The sequence below is a fragment of the Ascaphus truei genome, chromosome 3 (genome assembly GCF_040206685.1).
Source record: "Ascaphus truei isolate aAscTru1 chromosome 3, aAscTru1.hap1, whole genome shotgun sequence".
NCBI lineage: Eukaryota > Metazoa > Chordata > Amphibia > Anura > Ascaphidae > Ascaphus > Ascaphus truei.
This window is the reverse complement of record NC_134485.1, coordinates 406,546,661-406,569,159: the sequence shown is the minus strand read 5'-3', so window position 1 is coordinate 406,569,159 and position 22,499 is coordinate 406,546,661. Positions and strand designations below refer to the sequence as shown.

Genomic DNA, 22,499 nt, shown 5'->3' with positions numbered 1-22,499 from the left:
CTCAAAGGAGAACCAGAATGTCCAGAGGTTTCAGGCCATTTGGTTGAGCATGGAAAGGCTAAGTGCCAGCTCCAGAGAATAAAGGGCACCCCGCTGGCACCTTTTGTACTGCTAGACCTGGGGGAGCTTGCCCCGCAAGTGGCAATAAGTTGTCTGGGGGTAGATGCTCTTTGGCCTGCTCCTTCCTCTGACATCACCAGCCAGATAAGTCCAGCTCTGATTGGCTAAAAGTTCCCACGCTCTGAGTGGTGGGCAGCCTCTGTCCATGTTACACATAGGACACAGAAGTCTATGAAAGGGGCTGCCCGCAATTAGAGCCCTCTCTCTCAGTCTTTAGACTTATAGGTTATCTTGGGACTGGTCCAGTGAAGCACCGGTAGGGGTTCCCAGGTGTTTTGCTTGCAATAGCAAAGCACTAGGCATTGTGGTGCCAGGGAATCCTAAGCCTAGCTGAGGGCCCGTTCTGAGGAATAATGTTGCTTGTTCCAGGCTTATTCCAGTGACATGGAGTGAACAGGTTAAGTCTAGTTTTCATCCCCCAGACCCCAGTAAGTGTGTATATTCCGTCTGTATTTTGCATTTCATTGTGTGTACGCGGGTTTACCCGAATAAACCTCATTTTATTCCACCATCTTGTTTTGCCTAGTGAATTATCCCAAAAATATAAATGTGTTAAAAGACCTGATCTCCCGTGGCAGTACTAACCAAACATTTTTCACTGTGTGATATAAATACAATGTATTTATAAAGTTACTATATTTGTACTTTTGTCGGGCAGCATTTTTACATGCTAACCATTGCAGTCTCAGCAGGATGTGTATTTCACAATCTGTACAACAGATACTCCTGCAGATGGCATCTTGGATCAGTGTTAATTGTTACCTGCCTCCCAGATGATTCATTCAGCATTAATTTAGTCGTGTATGATATCTGTTTATTTTTGTATAAGGCATTTTGAAGATACGCTGCACAAGAAGATTAAAATATAGTCTTACAAGGCAACATAAATAAACTGTATTCAGGAATGTATACTCACATTAATGACTCCACAGACTTGGGTTTAATGAAGATAGCTACAGGATAAAGTTGTGCTACTTGTAATCGCTTGATAGCGTTTCCTGATACATCTAGTATACAGTGTTTTCCCTGTTGGGAATAAATGAACGTATCAAGTTTCTTAAAGCAATTAAACTAAAATGACCCGATGTATAAAACACAATGATCAAAATGTGAAATCAGTGAAACTATAACATCACAATTAGCTTGTACCACACTAATATTTAATACAACATATTTGTAACGTACGTAATGTACAGAATAAATAGAAAATATCTACTGAAATAATAACTAATGAAACATAGTTGTAAAATGTGTATAACAGAGGGGCATATTTTCTAAAATTCTGACACCAAATACACTGCTAATTTGGAGATGATCTTGTGTATCAAAGACATTTGGTTTACAGATGGGTATGCCAGATATCACAACAATAATGACATGTTGAATTGATAAAACTTACCCTTTCTGCCACAAACTTTACCGATTGTACACTAGTCCCATACAAATTATCATTGTATTGTCCAGCCTCTATGAATTTGTGCTCTTGGATGTCTTTTTCCATTTGTTCTCTGGATATGACAAAATGGTAATCTCTCCCATCCACTTCATAGTCTCTTTTTGGTCTTGTAGTGTCTTTATAGAGAAAAGATTCAGTGGAAATTAAAGTTCAGTGATGATTGTAAACCAGACATTGACAATGATACCTACTTGTACCTGAGACAATACAATGAAATATTAGTCTTTACTTGCAGTTGTTTTAAACTTAGTAATATATCGGTTATATTGCCTATTGGTCATTGTCCTAACTAGGGTAAGATACAATTACTCAATTTTACCTCTTATTTTTTTAATCTTGAATTTTTCTTTTGCCTACATTGTTTAATGTGTGGAATATTTCCTTAGAAATGTGAAATAGACTGCATTGGTTCTGGAGAAAATTATTTGCTTGGTATGTTTCTAGGATTTCTGTGACTTCTCAAAAATAAATATATATATATATATAAATATATATATATATATATTTATTTATTTTTGAGAAGTTACAAACTTGAGAAGTATACAAACATATATATATGTAGAGGTATCAGTACCGTGTTAGCCGAGCTTCAATAATCAAAAAATAAATAGATGATACCGTTCTGTATATATATATATATATATCTTAGTTTGTGACAATAATTGTATGTCTCCTGCATACTGTAATATACACAATGTAATATACTATATTCATAAGATATTCTATAAAGTATACAATTCCACAGATATTACAAAGTAATAAATTCTCTGGGGAATATGCAGAAGAGGAATTCATACATTTTATCCAGGTATGCAAAGAGGTGGCTTACGAGAGGCTCTTATGTCCGGAGAAAGTTTAGCAGCTCAAGAGGATGGTGAATTCCAGTTTTTGATTAATAGCCAACTACTGTACAAATCCTCATCTGTTGAAGATTCCTATTGATTTCTAATTATCTTCCTCTACAATTTATTTTGAACATTCTGGGCCTCATGCAGAGAGCATAGAATTTTAAAATTGGCGAATTTCATAAAAAGTAGCTTTTTTGGAGAGTTTTATTCTCCATATGCAGAAAAGTGCGAATTCTGCTATGTTTAACATGGATGCGTGTGGCGAGTTTAAATTGGCGAGATGCGCGCTTCAGAAACGTGTAAAAACAAATTCGCGCTTTTTTTTCCCCCTTTACTATAGGCGGCGAGCGCCATCTTGCCATCTTTTCCTGGCGCGGCAAAAATGCGAGAATCGCGCCATTTTTTGGCGCGAACAGCCGCTACTTGCCGTTCGCACCTCTCTGCATTCGGAGAGTTTTAAAAATGGCGAGATGGAGGTTCTCGCCAGCCGCGAGGCGAATTTTATCAATTGAAAAAACAAAATGGCGCGTTTTTCGGAACTCGCCATTTTCTGCCGGTTTCTGCGCGAAATTGTACAAAAAATGGCGAATTTCGAAATAACGATGCTCTCTGCATAAGGCCCTCTGTCTCTATATACCCAAACTATTCTATATCAAGAACAGCTAATGATGCATAATCTTCCATTCACTTAATTGGAAGTTAATCTGTTGTTAACTGTCATTAAATTATTTTTTAATGAATAAGAGCCTAAAACAATGTTTTTCAACAGGTGTTCCTAGGAACCCTTACATTCCCCGGGGTTCCCTAAAGGGTTTTTAGGTCATTTGAAAATTGTGCCAAATACAGAAGAATTTACAGTGCAACTGATCTCAGACATGGTATTAGAGAGGATTGGGGCACCTTACAATACAACTGATCTCAGATGCGCTATTAGAGAGGGTTGGGGTTCCTTACAATGCATCTGACCTCAGATACACTATTAGAGAGGGTTGGGGTTCCTTACAGTACATCTGATCTCAGACATACTATTAGAAAGGGTTGGGGTTCCGCAGAATTTCACAATATAATTATAGTGTTCCTTAACCGAAAAAAGGTTGAAAACAACTGGCCTATAACATCAACTATAAATTGCGTTTATCATTAACATTGTATACCACTCTCCTTTACATCAAATCCTCATTTAGTTTTTCTAGGTCACGCTTTTTCTCTCCCCGTGACTTTCCTAGTTTAACTCTTTTTTTTCTTCTCCCATCTGCTTCCTCTAATCCCTTCCTTCCAGTTATTCTCTCCCTCGTGGTAGCAACCTTGTTAACTCTCATTGTATTGTATGTCTTTATTTATATAGCGCCATTAATATACATGCAGAATCAGTTTCATTGCGTCTTTCTTGTACCCCATGTGCTATCAAACCGTATGTAGTAAATGGAAAAAATAACAACATCTTTAGTCTCTTACTTGACATCATTTCTCGTTGCAGTATTTCATCGAACCATAGTAATTCACACTTCTGTTAGATTGTAAGATATCCATTGCAGAGATCCACTTTCCTAATGCAAACTGTTTTTTTCCCCGCAGCACTTTATATTAGAACTCTTTTCTAAGATCTATGAAGCAGTATATGCATTTTTGGTGCCATGGAAATTCAAGTTTACATACAGTATGTACACAGATCTTTGGCTTTCTGGCTTAATGGAACTGTGCCCCTCCTTCTCCCCACCCGGATATCTCTTGCGCTGCATAGAGAGCTCCACAGATATCAGGCAGGGGAATAGAGCTGTGTTATTACTGAGTCTGCAGCAGCTGCAGACACAGCACCTTCTCTATGGGTGGGAGGGGGGTACATAATTGTAGCTCTACTGAACTTAATGAAAAACGCCCCAGTGAAGGGAATAATCTGCACATAATCACAGACGTGTTTGCCGTGTGCAGAGATGTCCTGTGCCCTTTATGTAAAACCTACAAAATGAATAATAAGGGGAAAAAATAAAATGTCAGAGTAAATTTATGTAGATTGGGGGATCCCACGGGATCTGAATACTTTTTTTCCCCCCACATGACTGATTAATATCCCATCCATGTATTAAATATTAAACATACTCACATTCGAATTCAAAGGTATAAATGATTTATGTGCTCACAAGTGATATTTGTAACGTTATTGATAAAACCTGTAAGGAATCAGGGTTCAGGGCAGCTTAAGGAACCCTTACCATAGATTTACGTTTATCCCTATTTCTCATTTTTTATTTATATTAAATACACTGTACAGTGTACCTCCTATTAGGAAAATGAATTTGTTTACAAGACAGACCTTTCAGTAGAAATGACTTAAGTAGAAGATATTTCTGATAATGATAATGAATGCTATTTGATTGTGTGACTCTCCTTCAACATACTCCTTTTGTGAGCTATTGCTGGAGCATGTGGAACCCAATGGGAAGTCCAGGTTAAGTGAGTGCAGTGTGTTCTCCTAATGATGACAACCCCTGTGGGTCACAGTCTTCTGCCATAATGCACGTTCCATTGCTGGAGGACACCATAAAGCCCATTCAAGTTAATGGTCTATTCCTTCTTATGGCAGAACACTGCCCAGGAAATACAGATCCGTATATTTCAGTTGATTACACAAGGTTTCCCGTGCTATAATATACAAGCCCCAGATGTATTAAACAATGCGAAGTGTAAAGGCATCTTTTTGCCCATTCAAATAATAGCTGGTTTATGGTATTTAGCTGTTGTATGAATGAGCCACAAAGTGCCATACGGCTTAACATGGTTTAGAAAATAAAGCTCATACTATTTTCTAACATGAATGATACCAGACACCGCATCATAAAACAGCTATACAAATTAGTAACGCAGCTATATCATTTTGCGAAGGAAAGAACTTCAAGTTTATTACCAGAAATTAATGTAAAATTCTACTTACGTGGCACACATGAACCAAACTTATCAGGGAATTCAGATATCAGGTCATCATTGATCCGGTCTTTCATAGGACCCAGAATAATAACAGGCCTGGTATAATTAACTGCGTAGAAAACAGATACTGTAAGTGACTTGTGCGCAGCTTCCATTATAATTGGGTGCGTATTTGTAACTAGCACAAGGTACAGTACACCCAACCTTTAATATCATTTTGTATTGTGAATGCAACCGAAGCTAAAGCAGTAGGTATTTTCTCTATTGAAAACACTAATATGCATAAACTTAGAAGCATTTATATAACCTTTGAATTCTATACTGTAGCATTTCCAAGCACAAATGGCTCAGAGATTAATATAATTGTGTAATGTATCAAATGACATAATAAGAGCGTCAATTATTACAAAAATAAAGTATTTGACAGCTTCAAAAAGCGCAAGACTTCATATTCGAAAGGTATTCTATAGCCCAACAAATTCAGGGCGGAGCAATCGGTATATGATGTTTGATTTCAAATATAATAGTATACAAAAGAACAAAGTATAATAGCGTATAATGGTGCAGTCCAAAGACAGAAAAATTCGTTTTTACATTAGATGAGATTAGTGTGATTATGATGAGAGCATAATAGTACTACCCCAGATACAGGCAGATTCACATGCTAACAAATAACCATCGAGCACTGTGAGGGTTATGTAGCGTATATGGACCTGTCTTTTTGTTTATCAGTTCAGATCTAACATACCGTATATTGATAAATTCATGTGGGTCGGATATAGTAGGTAAGTTGTGTCCAAAAGCCCTTATCAGTCTAATACATATAATCATTTCATTGTTATTGAACATGCATGCAAAAGCTACAGTACAGTATTGTACTTATGCACCGTGACTCTCTATAGATATGCGCAAGTCTTTGGGACTCCTGGCACTCTTCTTTTTAGGATATAATATTTAATTCTTGTGTTGTGCTGCAGCTCATACAGCACTGTACACAGATCAGTCCCTGTGCCCATGTACAGTGAAGCAAAGGAGGGTTTTTACCAAACTCTCAAAGCTGCAAAACAGGGGCAGGCAGTGCAAATAAACTGCTTTTGATTTATGATAGAAATAAAATGCATTTTTTTAAATTAATGAAACAAGTTTTCCTTTGATACATTAGGGGGCAGTTTTTACAACTATTGCACTGCTTCTGCATCCTGGAGAACAGAGATTTGGATAAAAGGGACTTGGCCAAGGTCACCAGCAATTGGTACTGGACTATGAGATGTCCCACACTAAAACTAGGGATATTAGCACTAGGTCATTCATTCCCTCTAGTCCAGGGGTGGGTAACTCCAGTCTTCAAGGGCCACCAACAGGTCAGGTTTTCAGGATATCCCTGCTTCAACAAAGGTACGTGAGCCACTGATTGAGTCACCTATGCTGAAGCAGCGATTTCCTGAAAACCTGACCTGTTGGTGGCCCTTGAGGACTGAAGTTGGCCACTCCTGCTCTAGTGTGTTATAACAAAAGTGTTATGTGCACTATAACCAAGTGGCAGAAGTTTGATTCTTGGCTCATATAGAATTAGAATTACTCAAACTCACAAAATGTTTTAAAATCAAATGTATTTGCTCATATTCCTCCCAGTAGAAGCCGACACCATCATTTTCTTTAACACAATTTCTTTAACACATTTACAACTGAGAGAAGTCACAGCATATCATACTACAGCCCCACTGGCAACATAGGGATTAATTAAACTAGCAGCAACTTACTCTCTTGCCTTGTGACGGGTTCGTAGGATAGAATGCAGTCTTCTTGTCCTCCTGATAAAAAGAGTAAAAATACATTGGAGATGAGGGGGAGATGAAATGCTGAATACGGAAGAATTCTCGCAGGACGGCGTGCGTGCTACTATGTATCACACTGCACACAGGGGTGTTGAGTCTATTCCTTTAATCAGTTAATGAGCCTGTGCATATTTTCTATAAATACCCAATGGCTGTAACTGCAACGTAAATCTATTAATTGCTTCGGTTCAGCATAGAGCCAAGTTCGCAAAGATTGGAGAGAATCTGTATTGATAATTTGTTGCTCAGCAGTATCATTTTCTACAAGGCTTCTCTAAATGCCACCTGAAGACTCATATGTGACTGAATTATGTTACATTTCACATAAACTACAAACCTAATACACGGTTGATCAATCAGAAAAGTTAATACTGGTAATGATGTTGCAGAGGTTTAGCACAAATTCCCCTATGTAAAAAAAAAAAGGAGTCAATATTAGCCAGCTATTTGCAGTTTTGAACAATTACTAGTTGTGTATTATGGCTTATGCTATTGTTTTATAGCATGTTTTAAATTAAAATAAGCCATGTTGTTAGCATGGAAAGCTGGGGTTCCCTATGAGCCGATGTGGGGTATCCTACTTCAATAACACGTTAACTGCTATTGATCTATATGGCAGTTAACGCCAAATCAAGATGCAATACTGCGTAGAAATCTCCCCCATAATGATAGGGAGTCCAACAAAATGTATCTTTAATGTGCCTATCTCATTGTAAACAAACATAAAGGGGCGCATAGGAGAAGAAACAAAGACAAAATTAGGCAAATAAAATGCAATTTTTATGTAAACTTGGACCATTTACAACACATATAAAATAAAAATGGATCTCAGTGATCTCAATAGTTCGCAAAACCCCAGAGGATAGGGCCCCAATTAACTGAACCCTCTTGCCAAAGTCCCAGATGGAAAAAGGGAACAGGAGATATCCAGCTTACGTGATGTAAATAGAAAAGCCGGATCAATACTCCAAGCGGTATCCTCGTGGATATATGCAACTGCAGCTTCCGTAATTCGTCGTCACGAACCCTACGTTGCTGCATGTGACCTCACCGCAAGCAAGACAGGGGGGCCCAGCAGCAAAAATGTACGCTCCCCTGTCTTATGGCATAGCACTGCTTAGTAAATATGGTCCATACTGCTTAAACAGCCAGAAATGCACTGCCCTAAATGCATTTCTGGTCCCTTCAGCATGGAGCTCTGTGTTTCTGCCAATGCCAAGGAGTTCTGATTTAGGCTGTGATATATTTGTAACAGGTTGGCTGTAGGTGTGTTGGGCTATTGTTATCACCAATTTGTCTGTTCTCGTTGTGTGGAAGCATGTTTGAATAAAACCATGTGTTGTGTGGAATCATGTATGAATGAATAGTCTAATGGTCTCAAAAGTAAAGCAGAGAAGCTGTATTGCACACCAAGGAAAATACGTAAATTATAAGCACGTAGGCCCTTATTCTATAAAGTGCGATAGCGTCAATCTGGTGCTATTGCACAGAAGTCCTGTTGACTTCAATGGGGCTTTCCATGCGATAGCACCACCTTCGCGATAAGGCATACTGTAAGTACAAATATAGGATAAAGTACCTGCCGTCTAAATTTAGCGTAGGTTGAACTTGATGGACTTATGTCTTTTTTCAACTTCAACTACTATGTAACTATGCAACTACAGTGTGTAACTATACAGTAGTTACGTAGGTATTTAACAAGACGTTACTTAGGTCACAGCTAAAGGTGGTGTTCCTCCTATCCAGACCCTGAAATACAGTAGGTCTTTTACAGGGTCTGGATAAGTGTAACCACAGTTAGTTAAAACATACCTCACATATTATTTACAGGGTTCTCCTGTCTTCTCTTTTATTACTTTAGTTAAACACCTATTCACAGGGTCTGCATGGGTGTAACGCCACCTTTGGGTGAGACAGGTTTAACACCATGTTCTTTGAAGTTAATGCAAGGCAGTGCTAACTTCACGTGGTGTTAAGCTTGTGGTAATGACATCACTAGCGGCTGTTGTTTTTGCATCTATTTAGCTTTGTGGATACCCATCAAACCGAGGGAAACAATTTAGGTAACGTCACGTTCCTAGCCCAGATTTTAATGGACCTCGGTATATCTACCCCTTGGACCACTAATGGTAACAGTGTATTTATTGTTAAAATGAAAGCACATCCTAGTATAGTTTTTTTCCCAGACTATTTCTACTGACATGTTTTAAAAATCCATGTAGATGTATTATTTTCAATAAAATAGGCCTCTTTTGAGCTATAAATTTATACAAATGAATCCATGGTAATTTTACTCTTAAAATACCACATCGACATTAGCTTTTTCTAGAGAAAGGTTTATGAACCTTTAAGACTCACCTTAAAACACACCTGCTTAACGAAGCTTCTGAGTAGCTCTGTGGAGAATACTATACACCAGATACATAAATATTGGCCCCTTGCAGATGCACTTAACAGAACACCCTCCTACTGTCTCTGTACATCCTACCTACCAATTAGATTGTAAGCTCTTTGGAGCAAGGACTCCTCTTCCTAAATGTATATTTTTAAATCTGAAGCATTTATTCCCACGATCTGTTATTTGTATTATTTGTTATGTATATGATTGTCACGTGTATTACTACTGTGAAGCGCTATGTACATTAATGGCGCTATATAAATAAAGACATACATACATACTGTGGAAAGATGACCGTGGTTAGTGAGGAGGCAACACAGTTCTTCTAGTGAAATAATATGCTGGTGGTTTTATTATTTGTCCATAAACATAACAAAATGGGTGCTCTGTCCCTTTAAGTAAAACAAAAATATAAACAAAAGCCTTATCCCGTTAGGGAAGCTAACTAAACTAGGTTAAGCAAATCTACCCAGCTGGTTAGCTAAGCTAGACCAGACAAACAATATCTGGTAATATCACCTGCCTCCTTCCTGGGAGCTTTATTCCATTCGGGACCGCATAAGTCTGAGCAGCCTGGGTCGGTCTTTCTGTCTGTCTGTCTGTCAGCTCTCCTCTGTCCTCTCTCAGTGTCTGAGAGAGACTGCTGCCCTAGAGTCATTTCCTCTTCTACTTTTTAAAGCAGATGAGCTCACTTAATTAGGATCACTTGTGGGCTGTCTAATAAGTTTAACTTATCACATACTGGAAAGCAACCTCCTGCTAACATACACAGAAGGAAATGACCAACATATCTATTCAACATGCAGAGAATGAATTGTAAATAGTTGAATTGAATTGAAATATGAATTGTAGATGAAAATAATATGCAAAACCAGATATGACCCTCTATTACAGCCTCTACAAGTATATACTTATCTCTACAATTATATAGATTTAAATCCATTGCTTGAGGAGAGAAAAATAGTGCAACATTAGGGATGTCCTTGTATTGACATTATGGGGCCTATGCAGAGAGCAGCGAATTTTAAAATTGGCGAATTTATTAAAAAGTAGCTTTTTTGGAGAGTTTTATTCTCCATATGCAGAAAAGTGCGAATTCTGCTATGTTTAACATGGATGCGTGTGGCGAGTTTAAATTGGCGAGATGCGCGCTTCAGAAACGTGTAAATACAAATTCGCGCCTTTTTTTTCCCTTTGCAATGGCCGCGAGCGGCAGCTTCTTGCCAGTTTTTTCTGGCGAGGCAAAAAGGAGACAATCGCGCCATTTTATTGGCGCGAACAGCTGCTAGATGCCGTTCGCGCCTCTCTGCATACGGATATTTTTAAAACTGGCGAGATTGAGGTTCTCGCCAGCCGCGAGGCGAGTTTTACAAATAGAAAAGAAAAATTGGCGCGTTTTTCGGAACTCGCCATTTTCTGCTGCTTTCTGCGCGATTTTCTCCAAAAAATGGCGAATTTCGAAATAGCGCTGCTCTCTGCATAGGCCCCCATGTTGTTGTAAGTATGTGACAATATTTTCTCCACCCTATAAACATTTTTACTTGGAGCAGGGAATATTATTATCACTTCTACAAGGAGACATTTAATCATTTGCTCACAGCCATTTCCACGTTTTGGGCAGAGGTCATAAACTTGACTGGAATAAGTTATTGCAAATGTTTCTTACATGAATATTAATTATTGTGCCATATATTTCACAAAGAATTGGTATAGTACCTGGTAAAAGTTGTCTACTTTTCAGAACTAAAAGCATCAATCACACTTACTGTAGATGACACTAAAGTTCCTTTCTGATCCTTGGCAAAGCATTAAGTTCTAATGTAACAAATAGTTTAAGCCATAACGTTCCTTACAGCCCATGCAAAGGATTTACTATTTTACTATTGGTTAGTGAAATATGGCCTAAATTACTTATTCTTGCCTCTTTCTAGGAGTTGCAAGCTGATTGAAATAATCATGATCTCTGCATCTTGTCCCCCTCTCAGGCTCTGTGAAACACTAGTGGTGGGATACTGCCAAATAACTTTCTTAAAAGAATAATGAGCATAAACTCATCCCCCCGGCTAGAACAGGACACATTTCGTTGTCACCCGAGAGAAGAGAAAGGACTGGAATAGGTGGGATTCTAGACAAAGGAATTAGGAAATTAAGGGAACACCCAATATCAGACCAAAAACCAAGAGTCTAGTCTAATACAAATAAGGTAATCAATCGAACCAACAGGAATCACAGGATGGTTATGGAATATGGTTATAGGTTAAATGGTCGAGATCTATTAGATCAAGACTGGTTTGAGGTTTGGAAAAAAATGGGTATAGAAAATATATACTGCAATATATGATATTAAGCCGACTAGATGAGATCAAATGTGGAAAAATATCCTAATATACAAATTAATAAAGGTTAAGTTTTGAGGATGTCCAAACAGACGCTCTAGAAGGAAGCAGGAGAAAAATATGTGTGACGATGCTGTGTTATATTATATGATGTTCCTCTTGGATACAATATATTGCAATGAAATGTATCTATAAACACTAATAAAAATACTTAATAAAAAAAAAGAATAATGAGCAACGCCCTTCTTCCAGACTTATTTACTAGCCGTTAGCCAATTCCAGTATTGAGTATTTGCACTGTATTTATGGTTTACTTTTCCACTAGAGAAAATGTACAGAACTCTATTCAAAGGCGCTTACTGTAGTTAACTATACAGTCTTACAAAATTGCTTGGCAGTAAAGCAGTTTATTTATTTATTATACAATGTTTTACTAGGAAATAATACATTGAGAGTTACCTTCAAATATGTCTTGGGCACAGAGTTATGTTGACAACATACGGTTACGTTATATGAACAGAGTTTATACATGATATTTCCAGACATTTCATGGACAGTTAGAGATAATATGATTATGGGCGAATGTAACGGTTACAGACAAGATCAAAATGGGATACAGCTGAATTCTTGAAAGAACTTAGATTGGAGGTGGCTTTGAGAGTCTCTGGTAGGTTGTTCCAGATGTGGGGTGCATGGTAACAGAAGGAGGAGCGGATGGATTCTTTAATAAGTGCTTCATGTGGTAGGGGTGAGGAGCTTGTTCAGATAGGCGGGTAGTTTGCCCATAAAGTATTTTAATGGTAAGACAGGAAAAATGTACCTTGCGCCTGGACTCAAGGGATAGCCAATCTAGTTCTGGTGTTTCATTGTAGGCCCAATTTTGCAGAAGTCCATATTCAAAGAGCTTTTGTTATACAAATACTTTATAATGTAACCTTTATCATACATACCCTCTGGTTAATATTTATACTTTTCTTGCTAATTACCTATCTGCATTGTTGATGATAAAATACAACTTAAAAAAAAATTGTAATGTGGCTGTTTAAAATGGATTTTTTTCTCATTCTCTGTGGTGTCATTGCAGATAATAAAGCCAGTCCGATCATTTTTATGAACCTATTTTTGTCCCCTTGAGAAATATGTAACCATTTAATAAAATATTTTGCAGTTAATTGAAAAAGCTCCATCATGACCTATTTTTTTACTACAATAAAAATGAAACATTCCTTTAAAGATCACAGGAGAGACATACCGTATATTAATAAATGTGGCATTGCTACTGTTATAATTTTACAAGGAGATGCATGTTAGTACTTTCTGTGCTTTGATCTCAAATATTAATGTATCACAAAACAAATTGTTTCATAAGAAACCAAGTGTACAGTACATATTGCACACAAGATATTTGACTACAAACAGCAGGTGGCAAAAATGACACAATGACAAGTTAAATTATCATCAAACTCGAGTGTATATCAAGGTTAAGATGATTAATGAGCAATACAACAGAAAATGTATAAACCTTGGTTACACAAGTCGTATGTGCAGTCGAAAGTCTTGGGAGGACAACATTCATCATACTGTAGGTCGGACAATAGCTAATGAGCCTTTTTGACAGATGATCAGTTCTAGAAAGAATTAATCAACGTTGGTAGACATCTTGAGTTTTAAAGATATCTGAGACGGTTGCATATGAAGCATTGCAGGTGTGATGACTGGAGATGGGTGAATCCACCCACATCCATTTCCCGGACTTTCTCTAATTTCCCCCTCAAAATCTGTTTCGCAGTGTAACATCCGGAAACGGATTTGGTCGGTTTTAATCCGCACGGATCAAAAACTGCCATTGGATACAATCCATGGACGGATTTATAGAATGCAATCCGCAGATTCGGCAATCCTAACTCAATTTGATCTAAAGAAGAAATGAGGAAGGAAACATGACCGATGTCCTGGCTTTTGCTTTACATTCTGTATCTACGTATATGACTAGGAATAGGTGGGAAGGGATAAGGACACGTACTGAAGAAGATGGTATAGTACCTGAATGGGGCAAATAAGGATTTGATGATGAAGCTGAAGGAATTTGAAGCTGGTATTGCGGAAAGACTTAAGAGACAAGCGTCCTTAATAATTGGAGAGGTGACATGGCAGACATTTGTGAATCTCTCAGATTTCACTGGAGGATTGATTTGCATGAATTTCTGTATATGGGGGTTAGACAGGAGACTGTGATGTATGAGGAGGAAAAATCAGATGAAATAATTTATCTTTCTTTGCGGAAATAGAGTGAGAGATGTCTCATTTGTTAAATTCCAAAATAAGCTTATTCTTTGATTGGTGTAAAAGGACTGGAAGTTAGAATTATTTGGCTGTGGAATCAGTGGGAAGTACATTCATTGGAGTCTGAAGAAGAGCTTGAAATAGATTTAGCCATAGTAGAGTGCAATGCCAAGGAGGAGGAGATGACTGTCTGACAGCAATAGTGCTAGACTTTACACTATCACACAGGGAGAGAGGAACTCAGTGTTAGACTGGCTTTCTGCCGGTCCAAGGACAACTGTCATGTCTCTTCCACCTGACTATGCTGACTATGCTTGCCGGGTGGCCCACTAGCATTGTGGGCACACTGGGGATTTCCCCAGGTTTCACATTTGCTAGTCCTACCCTGGAGACAGTGCAAATCCTGGATGAAAAGAAATGGGAGAGATTGTGAGTAAACACTCCAAGGCCTAGCAAGTAGTTAGGGTTGCCAGGTGTCCTGTTTTGCCCCTGCATCCAGTATAAAATGAAAGGCAATACTGGACATGTATGTGTCCGAGATTACCTCTCTCTGAACGTAGGGTAGCTGCGGGGGGGGGGGGAGGGGGAGTGGGGGGCGGCAAGCGGTCAGAGCAGTTGCCCCCAGCCCCGGCTCTCCCCCAGCTGCAGGCTTCTCCCTCATTGTCTGTCCCCCCCCCCCCCCGCAACCACCGGGGGTTCACCTTTAGGCAGAAGTACAGTGTAGCAAGACCTTCATTGAAGGAGACTCAATAGCAGGGCTTCTACAACAGAGAAAGATGTGGTGTACAGTAGCTCTCCCCCAACAGCATACCTTAGAGGTAGACACATTCATATGTAATGTTCTGCTTCTAACTCAAGGGCATTCAACTCATCTGTGAATCAATTAGTGCAAACCGTTAAATCTGGTATCAAGGCAATTCCTGGAAGGAAATATTGTTGCTACCGGTGGTTGGATACCCAGCCAAAGATACCTGCAGATTATTGGATATGAGATAGTATTTGGAGACAGGAAAAATGTTTCTGTAACAGGTATTGTACTTTCATATTTTACTGTTCAAACAATTCAGAATAAAATCAATTTGTGAGGATGAAATCCATAGTTGAACTTAACACATTAATGTTAATACAGAGCTAAGCCAACATGGGAAAAGTAGTGAGTCGTATATATTTTGCCTTTCTGCACAATAGAGAAAACTTACCTGAGATCATCCCCAAGGTAAATCGGAATTTTATATGTATTGGCAGTGTTCGACAAACCTATACATTTGCTCACCCCGGGCGAGTGGATTTAACCCCCGGGCGAGTAAATATTGGCCCAAGCAGCACACGTTTGGTACTAGGTGGCGAGTAGATTTTTTTGTGTGGCGAGTAGATTTTTTGGTGATTTGTCAACCACTGTGTATTGGGGGGTGGATGTATTTTTATATGTATTTGGATGTATTTTTATATGTATTGGGGGGTGGGTGTATTTTTTAATATTTATTGGGGGGGTATATATTTTTTTATATGTATTGGGGGGTGTATTTTTTTATGTGTTGGGTGGGGGGGGGTGTATTTTTGTAAAAATATGTTTTTTTGGGGGGGGGGGTGTATATTTTATATGTATTGGGAGGGGGGGGGTCACATCTTTTACCATTGTGTCCAGTATTTTTGGAGAAACCAAAACTTGCTTGCTTGCAGTATGATTGTGACAAATCTAATACAGAGTGCTTTTCCTGGTAATGTACAGGTTAATAAAAGCTTCAATCAGACTTAGAACTTTGCAACTAATATTGACAGATTTATTATAAATCATTCTTCCTGGTATTGCACAGGTTATTAAGAATTTATATTAGTGTTAGGGACCCCTGAAGAATGTGGTCTGCCGTGCAGTGGCTCAGGGGCTTACAACAATTTGGCCAAAATGTTAAACTAAAAGACCATTTTATTTAATAGAACATATATATTTAGGCACTGTACCGTGTATGAGTTTCACTGGACGTGCATGGAGCTCTGTCTGTGTTTTATGTTCTGTCTCTGATTTAAAATATATATTGCCATGCTCAGTAGCACTCCTCTGTGACACTCATATGCTTATATATATGTTGTGGTTATTTTGGGGGTTCAATAGGAGCTTGTTAGGTGTCCAGTATATCTGTTGCACTATAAGTAATTTTTTTTAAATATACAGTAAAGTAAAGGTTATGCTGGAGTAGTGGGGAAATTGAGTTTTTATTTTTTTTAAATGGCTATAGCTAAGGAAGTGGGGGAGACGAGTTATTTCTACTGTAATACTAATCTGCTAGGGCTGGGAAAGTGGAGAAGGAGGCCAAAGCTGTGCTGAGAGGAAGATAAGGTAAGGTGAGTGCTTCTTGTTAAGTTCGGGAGACTTATGCCAACCAATGCAAATCAACAACTCATGGTTAGAGATGAATAGGAATGTGAATGCAGTAAAGCATCATGAAAACGGAAAGAGGAGAGAGGATGGGAGGAGGAATTTGGAGAGATAGAGGGATGTCAGCAATGGAGGTGAACCAAGAATGTCTACTATTAACAACAAAATGAGCTGTAATTAAGGAGAGACAGGTTTAAATTGATGGCGTGGGAGGAGCTCATGGCTACCCCTACAATCAAGAGCTTTAGCACTGTAATTAGCTCACCCATACAGAATTTCTTAATAAACAATTTCAGATACATTTTGTTTTCCTTTCAAACAACACTCTTAAATGGCTGCATTCATATAATGTTATGTCCTTTGTCTGCCTGCTGTCATTGATGATATTTTCTGAAATATATTTAATTGTGGGGATGAGATCATCTTGAAAATAATAAAATCATCTGGTGTTATCTCATTCACTGAGGTCAGCATGCGTATGTGTCTTGCTATCCTTGTGGTTTAACATATTGGATTTTGTTACAACCGAATGTAGTGGGAAAAGTTAATTAGAAAACATTGCAGATTTAAAAGCGTGGATGATAATTTAATCAGCCACCCTTTGTCAAAGTGGAATAAAAAAAGACAGGTAGGTATTTAAACTACACATTACATGCCTTTTTGTAAAGTAATAATGGGCACATTTTGGAATAGAGTATTTACTGAATAAGGTTCCCTGTTTTTTTCTTTTCTATTTTTTTTCTAACTTTATTATAATACTGTATATAGCCATATATTTTTTTTCCTTAGGGGTTCAACGATATGAAAATAATTTAAATGCTATCTTTTTTATTTTACATTTAAAGATATTTGTTCCCCCATACACATTATTAGTAAATTAAATGGAAATTTCATATACTGTAGTATGTACAATGTTGCCTTTACAACATGTTCGTGTCATACAAAACTCCACCCTTCCTTCCTCATCCCCCCTCCAAAATTCTCTCCTCTGTTCTCCAAAACTCAATCATCCATGCTCCTAAACTCCCTCCTTTAAACCCCATCCATCCTCTTTGCTCGGTTTTTAGCTTTGTAGGAGAGAGAAAAGAGTTTAGTAAGAGGGAGTTTTGAAGGAGAAAGTTTGATAGGAAGAAGGAGCGAGTTTTGAAGGTATTATGATTATACTGAAACATTCATTACTTTCCTCCAAGCACACTTTCTAGCCACAGTTAAGTATGAAACAAACTTATTTATTTAACATAACATTTAGTGATTTGCCTCGGGAGCTGCATAGAGCTGTATTTATCTGCACCAATAGCAGTTTAGAACTCCTCTTTCCAAGATGGCTACCATATCAAATATTGTCTTGCTCAGTCATTTGTGTTAAAGGTACAGTATTGGCTTGTACTGTTTTAAGCCTTAACATTACACTACAGTCTGTTTAAAAAATATATATTTTAATTTTGAACAAAATGTGTTCAATCCAGCACTTTAATTATTCATCACATTATGTAAACAGTAATACAGTCAGAACCAGCACTTGTATATGAAACCCAATTAGATCTGCTCAATAAGGTACTGGGGCGTGTTGGTCACTCAACAAGACTTGCGCTGTCCCATCAATTCCAGAGAAAGTGGTAAAGGATCAGTTCTGGGTGTTGGCATTTGCTGAAATCCAGGTGTCTTTTTGAAAAAAGATGAATTTCTGACTATGGTTCTTGGTGGCCTTTTAGCAATCACAAGCGATCTCTTTTTCTGGGTTACTATGAAGCTCAGAATCGAAGCAGGGAGTAAGTTTGTTCAGTTAAGGTTGCTTTACCCATACAGAGTCTCCAAATTGTAATTCAGATGAAATTGCATTGCGTTTGAGGTCGGAATATTCTGTGGCCTTTTGTCTTGTGCCACTATCTCGGCTTCGAATTTGTTCGAAGGCAGTTGCAATAGGGGTTTTCACAGAATCTTTTTGAAACATCCGAGATATAAGCTTACTCCCAGTGGCAGGGTGTTTTACTGAACAATAATGTCTCAAAAATAATTTTGTGCTTCTTGAAGAGGTTGTCCTGGTACCATAATTGATTTGGTCTGTGATGTTCTGCATGAACCGTTCAGGCATGCCATTCGCCTGTTGCCAATAGAGTGTGGTGATTTTTGTTATGTCAGATTCTAAAATGATTATGGAATTTATCATTGTCTGATTTTATTTTAGAAGGTATAACGTATGTGGTGAGTATTCTATCCAGCACTGGTATGACTGCACTGCTAGAAGATGATGCAACAACTTCAATAACAGGGTAACATGAATATTCATCAATCACAACAAGAAGGAAGCGATTGTTCTTTAAAGGTCCATAGAAATAAATAACTTGTTTGTCTAAGATATAACTTGGTAGTGGTGTCATCTTCACCAGTTCTGGGTGTGTACTCTTGGACACCAGTGGATGTAAATGGCAGTTCTTTACATGTTCCTCCACTAATGAGTCAATTTTGGGAAACCATACTTTTTCCAGGAGTAACGGTTTTGTTCTGAAAAATCCCAAATTACTTGACTATGCGAAGTTGATAATTTTGTATCTCAGGGATGTTAGTACTACCACCTTCCTCCCATTTAAAAGGATGGATTCATCATAGGTGGTGAAATGTTCTCCGCAGGATGACATCGCATTGAAATCTTCCATCACAGCTAGTGTAAATTTAGAGGTTTGGTCCACCAGTTGCCTCAAATTATGCATTCTCTGACAAATGATATTGCAGGGGGACTTTTTGAGCATTCCTTCAACCCATCTACTGTAAGACAGGGACTGATTGAAAGACAATATTTGACATATATTGTCAAAATAATAATAATAAAAAAAACTGTTTCAAAGTCTTCTCATATATTTTTTCAGAAAATGGAACATGGAGGAGGGAGTTTGATAAAAATGAGGATGGCGCTTTGGAAGAGAAAGGAAGAAATTTTGAATAATGGAGCAGGGAGTTTTGGATAACACAGGAGGATGTTACTTACAGTAGATGAGGTTGAAAAAAGACATGCGTCCATCAAGATCAACCTATTCTAAATTTAGACAACAGATACTTTATTCTATATCTATACTACCTTATTGATCCAGAGGAAGGCAAACAAAAAACCCCAGTGACATATCATCCAATGATATCTCATAAGGGGAAAAATAAATTCCTTCCTGGCTCAAAGAATTGCCAATCAGATTACTCCCTGGATCAACATCCTTCCCATGTTTACTTATTTGGTATATCCCTGTATACCTTTCCTTTCTAAAAAGATGTCCAACCTTTTTTTTAATAAATCTATTGTATCTGCCATCACAGTCTCCATGGGTAAGGAATTCCACATTTTAACTGCCCTTACTGTACAGAACCCTTTCCTTTGTTGCTGGTGAAATCTCCTTTCTCTCAAACTTAAGGGATGACCCTGCGTACTTTGTACTGTCCTTGGGATAAATACCCTATTTCCTCGATTCTAAGACGTAACTTTTTTCTGATTTTCACATGTATGAAATCGGAATGTGTCTTAGAATCGATGTATTAAAAAAAAAAAGTGTCTACAGTACTACCCCCCTATTTCCCTTACCATGTTTCAGGAGAGGACCCATGTCAGCGGAGGATGAAGCGGGCAGCGGCGGCAGCAGGAGAGGTCCCAAGTCTGCAGGTGATTGAAGATAAGACAGCAGGTGGGCATGCAGTGGCGGCAGGAGATCATAATAGCAGGAGAGCTGAGCAGGAGCAGAGCGACATAGGGGAACGGCTTGGGAAGTGCAAACTGTAACCGGAAGTCAGACACCGGTCAACTACCGGTGTTACAATGTGCATCTCCAAGCCATTCCCTTATGCCACTCTGCTCCTGCTCAGCTCTCCTGCTATTATGATCTCCTGCCGCCGCACGCCCGCTGTCTTCCTATCTTCATTCACCTGCAGACTTGGAACCTGTCCTGCCGCCGCCGCACTCCCACCCGCTGTCCATCTTCAACCATCTGCAGATGTGGGACCTCTCCTGCCGCCGCCGCCGCCCGCTTTATCCTTTGTTGAGATGGGACCTCTCCTGAAACATGGTAAGTGAGAAGTAATTTTCCTCGATTGTATGGGCCAAATTGATGGTGCATCTTACACTCGATGGCGTCTTACAATCAAGGAAATACGGTAGGTCTTTTGAAAGCTCTTTGTACTGTCCCCAAATATAATTGTATATAGTTATCATATCCCCTCGTAGACACCTCTTTTCTAATGTAAATAAATCTAATTTAGCTAGCCTAATTTAGCTAGCCTCATAAATTAGTTTGTCCATCCCCTTTATTAATTTGGTGGCTCTTCTCTGTACTATCTCTAGTTCCATAATGTATTTTCTAGGGAATTGGGCCCCAAATTGTACTCCATATTCAAGGTGTGGTCTTACTAATGCTTTATAAAGGGGCATAATTATGTTTACTTCCTTCCATCCATTGCCCATTTAATGCAAGCTAAGATCTCTTTTGTCTTTGCAGCTACTGCATGACTTTGGGCATTATTGCTAAACCTGTTGTCTACAACCACTCCTAAATCCTTTTCCATCAAGGATTCTCCCAATTTATCCCCATTTAATTTGTAAATTGCCTGTTTATTCTTGCTTCCAAAATGCATAACCTTACATTTATCTGTATTAAACCTCATCTGCCATTTACCTGCCCAAGTTTCCAATCTCTCCAAGTCCTTCTGGAGAGAAATTACATCCTGCTCTGATTCTACTACCTTACACAATTTAGTATCATCAGCAAAGATGGAGACTTTGCTCTCGATGCCAACCTCAAGGTCATTAATAAACAAGTTAAAAATCAGGGGTCCTAGTACTGATCCCTGAGGTACTCCACTCACGACCCTACCCCAACCTGACAAAGTTCCATATATGACAACTCTCTGTTGTCTATCCTTCAACCAGTTTTCAATCCAAGTGCATATATTTTTACTGAGTCCAATTTTCTTTATTTTGTACTCTAACCTCTTGTGTGGAACCGTATCAAAAGCCTTTGCAAAATATAAAGTAGACCACATAAACTGCATTACCCCGGTCTAAATTCCTACTTACCTCCTCAAAGAAACAAATAAGATTAGTTTGACATGATCTATCCTTCATAGATCCATGCTGACTATTACTAATAATTTTGTTTTCCATTAGGTATTCCTGAATATTATCCCGTATTAAACCTTCAAGTAGTTTCCCAACTATTGAAGTCAGGCTTACAGGTCTGTAATTCCCCGGTTGTGATCTAGCTCCCTTTTTAAATATAGGCACCACATCTGCTTTACACCAATCTTGTGGTACTGAACCTGTGGAAATGGAGTCCTTGAATATTAAATGTTATGGTTTGGCTATTACTGAATTTAACTCCTTGAGAACTCTTGGATGTATGCCATCAGGGCCAGTTGCCTTATTTACTTTATTTTTTTCAAGCCGCCTATGAACTACTTCCTAAGTTAACCAATTGTTCGTTAATAGAGAGGTTGCGTCTTCCTCCTGTGGCACTACTATTGAAATAGTTTCTTCCCTGGCAAACTCAGAGGCAAATATTTTGTTTACCAAATCTGCTTTTCCTTATCCAATAATTTGCCTGCCCATCTCACACTGAAAGGGTCCAATATTTTCTTTTCTGACTTTTTTTGTTTTTAAGGTACTTAAAGAACTTTTTGGGGTTGATATTACTTTCTATTGCAATCCTTTTTTCATTATCCATTTTTGCTAATTTGATTGCCCTTTTGCAATTTTTGTTACATTCCTTATAATTCTGATACGATGCCTCTGTCCCTTATGACTTCAACACATGCCTCTTCTTTTCGATTTCCTCCCCTACCTGTTTATTTAGCCACATTGGTTTTGACATTTCTTTTATACTTATTATCCAAGTTTATATACCGATAAGTGTGCTTTTCTAACAATATTTTAAAGACTGCTCATTTATCTTCTA

At 38.3% G+C, this 22,499-nt stretch overlaps 1 protein-coding gene across 12 annotated transcripts in view; it reads right to left on the bottom strand.

Moving 5' to 3' along the window:
- Positions 1–22,499, bottom strand: part of DLG2 (discs large MAGUK scaffold protein 2) — a 1,892,764-nt gene that overhangs the window by 8,529 nt on the left and 1,861,736 nt on the right. For 10 of the 12 annotated variants that reach the window (XM_075592567.1, XM_075592570.1, XM_075592568.1 and 7 more), the window contains 4 exons: positions 7,107–7,157; positions 5,354–5,455; positions 1,520–1,692; positions 1,037–1,146 (listed from right to left, as the gene is read on the bottom strand). In XM_075592567.1, coding sequence (XP_075448682.1) covers positions 1,037–1,146; positions 1,520–1,692; positions 5,354–5,455; positions 7,107–7,157 — 436 coding nt within the window. Of the gene's footprint in view, positions 1–1,036; positions 1,147–1,519; positions 1,693–5,353; positions 5,456–7,106; positions 7,158–22,499 lie in introns of those variants that run through there. The other 2 variants (XR_012800043.1, XR_012800042.1) reach the window with 2 other exon arrangements.